Genomic DNA, 6,000 nt, shown 5'->3' with positions numbered 1-6,000 from the left:
TTAAATGGGTTGTCGTACAATTAGTATACTATTTTTACATCACACATCGTATTCTTTTTAAATTGGGATATTTTTTATTTTTTCATAAAACTCCTGAGTCTGGATATTGCTGCTACTTGGTTAATATGGTCTGAGACATTCCAGTATTTCACTTCAGTTTCATTTCATTATGTACCTTAAGAAAAGTATGTTTGTCTAAAAGCACTGGTTTTAGGATTTCATATTTTGCCTGCCAATTGACTAAATTCTTAATTTTTTTTTTCTTTTATTTGCAGCCTACATTGGGTCACGCTGACTCAAAGACGAGCAGTGGGGGCGGCAATAGCAAACCCAATATGCTGAGATGTCGCACCTCCATTCCAACCTCTGCAGATGAGCAGCCACATATTGGAAACTACCGTCTTCTCAAAACCATTGGCAAGGGCAATTTTGCGAAGGTCAAGCTAGCTCGACATGTTTTAACTGGAAAAGAGGTAAGACTTAAAGGGGTTGTCTCATCATGGACAATGGGGGCATATCGCTAGGATATCCCTTTGTCTTATAGGTGCAGGTCTGCTGTGACCTGCACCTATATCGAGAACTGAGCCCCACAAGTGAAGGAGGGCACATTGCACATGCGCAGCCGCCCTCCATTCATTTTCTATGGGGCTGGTGAAAATAGCCAATCATCCGTCAGCCTCTTAGAAATGAATGGGAGCGGGGGCTCCCATTCAGTGTGGTACGCTCCCATTCACTTCTATGGGGAGCCGGCTTGATGGTGGCCGGACCAGAGTTCTCCAGCCACCACCTTGCGGAGTTCTGTTCTCTATAGGTGCGGGTCCCATCAATAGTGTAGTTCAGGAAAACCTTTTTCAATACAACTGTATACAAAGAATTTGCAGTTTTAGGCAGGCGTGAAAGGAAAAATGCCGAAAGTAAGAATGCTATCAAAAGTAGAACTGTTAAGTTTATTTTTTATCAATTAACAAAATGCAAAGTGAATAAACCATCTAGAAATCTAAAGCCTCTTTCACACGTCAGTGTTTTGATCAGTGATCTCCATGAGTGATTGTGAGCCAAAACCAGGATTAGAGCCTCCACGGACCTAAGACATAAGTATAATCTGCACCTGTGTTTAGAGCCACACCAGGTTTTGGCTCACAATGACTGATGGAAATTACTGACCGAAACAGACGTGTGAATTGGGCATAAATCAATATTCTGCCAACGTCAGTGCTACCAGCTACACTTGTACACAGTTTTTGAAGAAACTTGGCACAGAGGTTGTTCTGTGGATGTAGGTTTGCCCAAATCCTTCTGTTTCTTTGTGTAATCCCAGACAGACTTGATGATAAGATCAGGGCTTTGTGGGTGATATATAGTCACTCCCAGGACTCTTATTTTTTTCTTTACATTGATTATGGTTCTTAAAGAGGTTCTGTCGGCCATATTTTCGATACAGAGCTGTTTGTATCATCAGATCAGTCTCCCTTCTCTAAATAAAAATATAGTAGTTTTAACCCCACCTGTCCTTTCAGGTGGGGTTAAAACTATTGATATGCTAATTACCTTTATAAGGTACCCAAGGCCTAGCCGCGCCTCTTATCTTGGAGGCCAGCGCCGCCCCGCTGTTAATTATTCACTCCTCTCCTCAGCTTTTTTTTCCCCGCAGTGCGCCGTAATCTCGCGTATGCGCCAATGTTAAGCACGTCTGGGCACACGCGGTGTCCTGGCAGCAGCCTCATCCAGGGGAATTGCGCATGTGCCAGCTCTCTGCGCATAAAGCTGGCAAATGCACGATTGCTCATGATGAGGCTGCTGCCAGGACACCGTGCGTTAATGCATTTCAATGATCCAGAACTTTGCCCAGAGAAAATACTGCATGCTGCTGTATTTTCGCCGTCCAAAAACCGTACAGTGACTGAACTGAAGACACCCTGATGCATACTGAATGGATTGCTCTCCATTAAGGCCTAGTTCACACGAACGTTTTTTTTGCGGGTGTACGGGCCGTTTTTTTGTGTTCCGTATACGGTCCGTATACGGAACCATTCATTTCAATGGTTCCGCAAAAAAAACGGAATGTGTTCCGTATGCCTTCCGTTTCCGTTTTTCCGTTCCGTTGAAAGATAGAGCTTGTCCTATATTTGGCCGTAAATCACGGGTCGTGGCTCCATTCAAGTCAATGGATCCGCAAAAAAAATGGAACACATACGGAAATGCATCCGTATGTCTTCCGTTTCCGTTCCGTTTTTTCTGAACCATCTATTGAAAATGTTATGGCCAGCCCAATTTTTCCTATGTAATTACTGTAAACTGTACATGGCATACGGAAAAACGGAACGGAACAACGGAACGGAAACGGAAACACAACGGAACTCAAAAACGGAACAACGGATCCGTGAAAAACTATAAAAGCCATACGGTCGTGTGAACTAGGCCTAAGAATGCATTAGGATACATCTGATCAGTTTTTTCCGGTATAGAGCCCCTAGAACGGAATTCAATGGCGGAAAAGCTTAACTCAAGTGTGAAAGTACCCTAAGAGCACCCGCTGCCATTTTTCTAGACCTCAGTTCCTATATTTTCATGCATAGTTGAATCCCTTGGCCTCAGTTCCTATATTTTCATGCATAGTTGAGTCCCTTGGCCTTGTTTACACATTGCATGTGTGGCTTTATGACCACAATTCTTCCATGAAGACCACTTCTGGCCAGACTTTTCTGAACAGTGTATGGATGCACCTGGGTCCCACTCTTATCTGCCATTTCTGAGCTGACACTTTCCATCTTTCATCTGCTGCATCTACAGTCCTCCGTGTTGCCCATTTCTTTGTGGTTCTTTAAAAGAGATTGAACCACACATCTTGGAAACCCAGTCTGCTTTGAAATCTTTGTCTTAGGAGAGACCTTCTTGAGGCCTAGTTCACACGATCATTTTTTTTTTTTTAGTGTTCCGTATACGGTACAATTCATTTCAATGGTTCCGCATTAAAAACGGAATGTGTTCTGTAAGCAGTTTCCGTATTTCCGTTTTTCCGTTACGTTGAAAGATAGAACATGTCCTATTATTGCCCGGAAAAAAAAACACATACGGAAATGCATCCGTATGTCTTCCGTATCCATTCCGTTTTTGCGGAACCATCTATTGAAAATGTTATGCCCAGCTCAATTTTTTTTGTATGTAATTACTGTATACTCTATATGCCGTACAGAAAAACTAAACGGAAACGCAACAGAACTCAAAAATGGAATAACGGATCCATGAAAAACGGACTGCAAAAAAGTATAAAAGCGATATCCAACTGATTTCAACAACCTTACCTTCGTGTCAGTTTGGCTGTTCCTCACCCAGTTTTAAGCTGTTTTTGTTTCAGTTAATGACAGTTTCAACCCACATATAAAAATTATCAGTTAGCTTTTTGGTGTAATTGGTTAATCCTAAACCTGACTATAATCCTTCAAAACACCTGACTTTGTACAAGTGTACCTAGAAGAATTGATGCTGTTTTGAAGGCAAAATGTGGTTACACCAAATATTGATTTGATTACGATTTCTATTCTGTTCATTCTCTTTGCATTTTAAGGGATAAAAATAAATGTACTTTTTATTTTTGCTGTTTTTCCACACCTGCCTAAATTCTTTGCATAGTACTATATTATATATAATTTTTCTAGCAGTCTATTTGATAAATGCAGCTATGTTGCCATTCAGATGCATGTTGTTTTTTTTTTTCCTTTTATATAAACCCCACTGAATGGGGTTTTAATTAAGCCTAGGGATAGTTTTCACAGATTGCAGCTATTTTTGCCCTATGCATTGCAAAGAGTGACATCCATGGTGAAAGTCCACAGCATAGATTGACATGCTGCAAATTTAAAATCTGCACCTTGGGTCCCGTATGGATTCCGCTTAGATTATTTTTATTTTTTTCTCTTTTGTATGGATGACGTTTTTGACATCCACCTGCAATTTTATTTATCTACTCTGCTTTCAGAAAATGGGGCAGAAAGAGGAAAGGCGCTCATAGGGTAGTACGTAGATAAAATGATGTTTATGAATAAAACCTTTTGGTGTTCTGCTTACGCGGGTACAACACTCGTGAGGGCCAAGGGTCAGTGCTGCCGGTATCTCTGTCGTCGTAAATGGAGTTGCCGGTCCTCCAGAGGAGTGATGTAGAATGCAGTGGGGGGATGTGTACTAGGATAGTGCACAAATGATACCTCTTGGCGCAAATACATGACCTCAATGGATGTATCATATTTGTGCACTATCCTAGTACATATCCACCCACTGCTTTCAGAAAAGGCACTGACAGTTCAGCAGCAGGGGGAGCTCTGTTTTGACCCTTCGTGTCTCGGGATTGGTAACCGCTAAAGATATGAGACTGGTGTTGTTTGAAAGCTAACAGAGTAGCCTTTAACCTTCTGCCGTCACACTAACGCCGAAAGGCGTCAATGCTGCGGCGCTGCCAGGTCACACTAACGCCGATTGGCGTCATCTCGCGTGAGCCGAGATTTCCTGTGAACGCGCGCACACAGGCGCGCGCGCTCACAGGAACGGAAGGTAAGCGAGTGGATCTCCAGCCTGCCAGCGGCGATCGCTCGCTGGCAGGCTGGAGATCCGAATTTTTTAACCCCTAACAGGTATATTAGACGCTGTTTTCATAACAGCGTCTAATATACCTCCTACCTGGTCCTCTGGTGGTCCCTTTTGTTAGGATCGACCACCAGAGGACTCAGGTAGGTCAGTACAGTCGCACCAAACACTACACTACACCCCCCCCCCCCCCCCGTCACTTATTAACCCCTTATAAACCCCTGATCACCCCATATAAACTCCCTGATCACCCCCCTGTCATTGATCACCGCCCTGTCATTGATCACCCCCCCTGTCAGGCTCCGTTCAGACGTCCGTATGATTTTTACGGATCCACGGATACATGGATCGGATCCGCAAAAAGCATACGGACGTCTGAATGGAGCCTTACAGGGGGGTGATCAATGACAGGCGGGTGATCACCCATATACACTCCCTGATCACCCCCTGTCATTGATCACTTCCCTGTAAGGCTCCATTCAGACGTCCGCATGATTTTTACGGATCCATGGATACATGGATCGGATCCGCAAAACACATGCGGATGTCTGAATGGAGCCTTACAGGGGGTGATCAATGACAGGCGGGTGATCACCCATATACACTCCCTGATCACCCCCCTGTCATTGATAACCCCCCTGTAAGGCTCCATTCAGACGTCAGCATGCGTTTTGTGGATCCGATCCATGTATCCATGGATCCGTAAAAAATCATGCGGATGTCTGAATGGAGCCTTACAGGGGGGGTGATCAGTGACAGGGGGGTGATCACCCTGATTACCCTGATCACCCCCTGTCATTGATAACCCCCCTGTAAGGCTCCATTCAGACGTCAGCATGCGTTTTGTGCATCCGATCCATGGATCCGTAAAAAATCATGCGGATGTCTGAATGGAGCCTTACAGGGGGGTGATCAATGACAGGGGGGTGATCAATGACAGGGGGGTGATCAATGACAGGCGGGTGATCACCCATATACACTCCCTGATCACCCCCTGTCATTGATCACCCCCCCTGTAAGGCTCCATTCAGACATCCGCATGATTTTTTACGGATCCATGGATACATGGATCGGATCCACAAAACACATGCGGATGTCTGAATGGAGCCTTACAGGGGGGGTGATCAGTGACAGGGGGGTGATTACCCTGATCACCCCCTGTCATTGATAACCCCCCTGTAAGGCTCCATTCAGACGTCCGCATGCGTTTTGTGGATCCGATCCATGGATCCGTAAAAAATCATGCGGATGTCTGAATGGAGCCTTACAGGGGGGGTGATCAGTGACAGGGGGGTGATCACCCTGATTACCCTGATCACCCCCTGTCATTGATAACCCCCCTGTAAGGCTCCATTCAGACGTCCGCATGCGTTTTGTGGATCCGATCCATGTATCCATGGATCCGTAAAAAATCATGCGGAT

The 6,000-nt window shown here is 44.6% G+C and overlaps 1 protein-coding gene across 7 annotated transcripts in view; it reads left to right on the top strand.

Moving 5' to 3' along the window:
- The first annotated feature begins 266 nt into the window (after positions 1–266).
- MARK2 (microtubule affinity regulating kinase 2) overlaps positions 267–6,000 on the top strand; it is a 59,613-nt gene continuing 53,879 nt past the window's right edge. For all 7 annotated transcript variants that reach the window (XM_044269445.1, XM_044269441.1, XM_044269439.1 and 4 more), the window contains exon 1: positions 267–473. In XM_044269445.1, coding sequence (XP_044125380.1) covers positions 336–473 — 138 coding nt within the window. In that variant the 5' untranslated portion in view covers positions 267–335. The remainder of the gene's footprint in view (positions 474–6,000) is intronic.

Source organism: Bufo gargarizans, chromosome 10 (assembly GCF_014858855.1).
Source record: "Bufo gargarizans isolate SCDJY-AF-19 chromosome 10, ASM1485885v1, whole genome shotgun sequence".
Lineage (NCBI taxonomy): Eukaryota > Metazoa > Chordata > Amphibia > Anura > Bufonidae > Bufo > Bufo gargarizans.
Note: the sequence above shows the minus strand (reverse complement) of the source record. Positions and strands in the feature narration are given on the sequence as shown.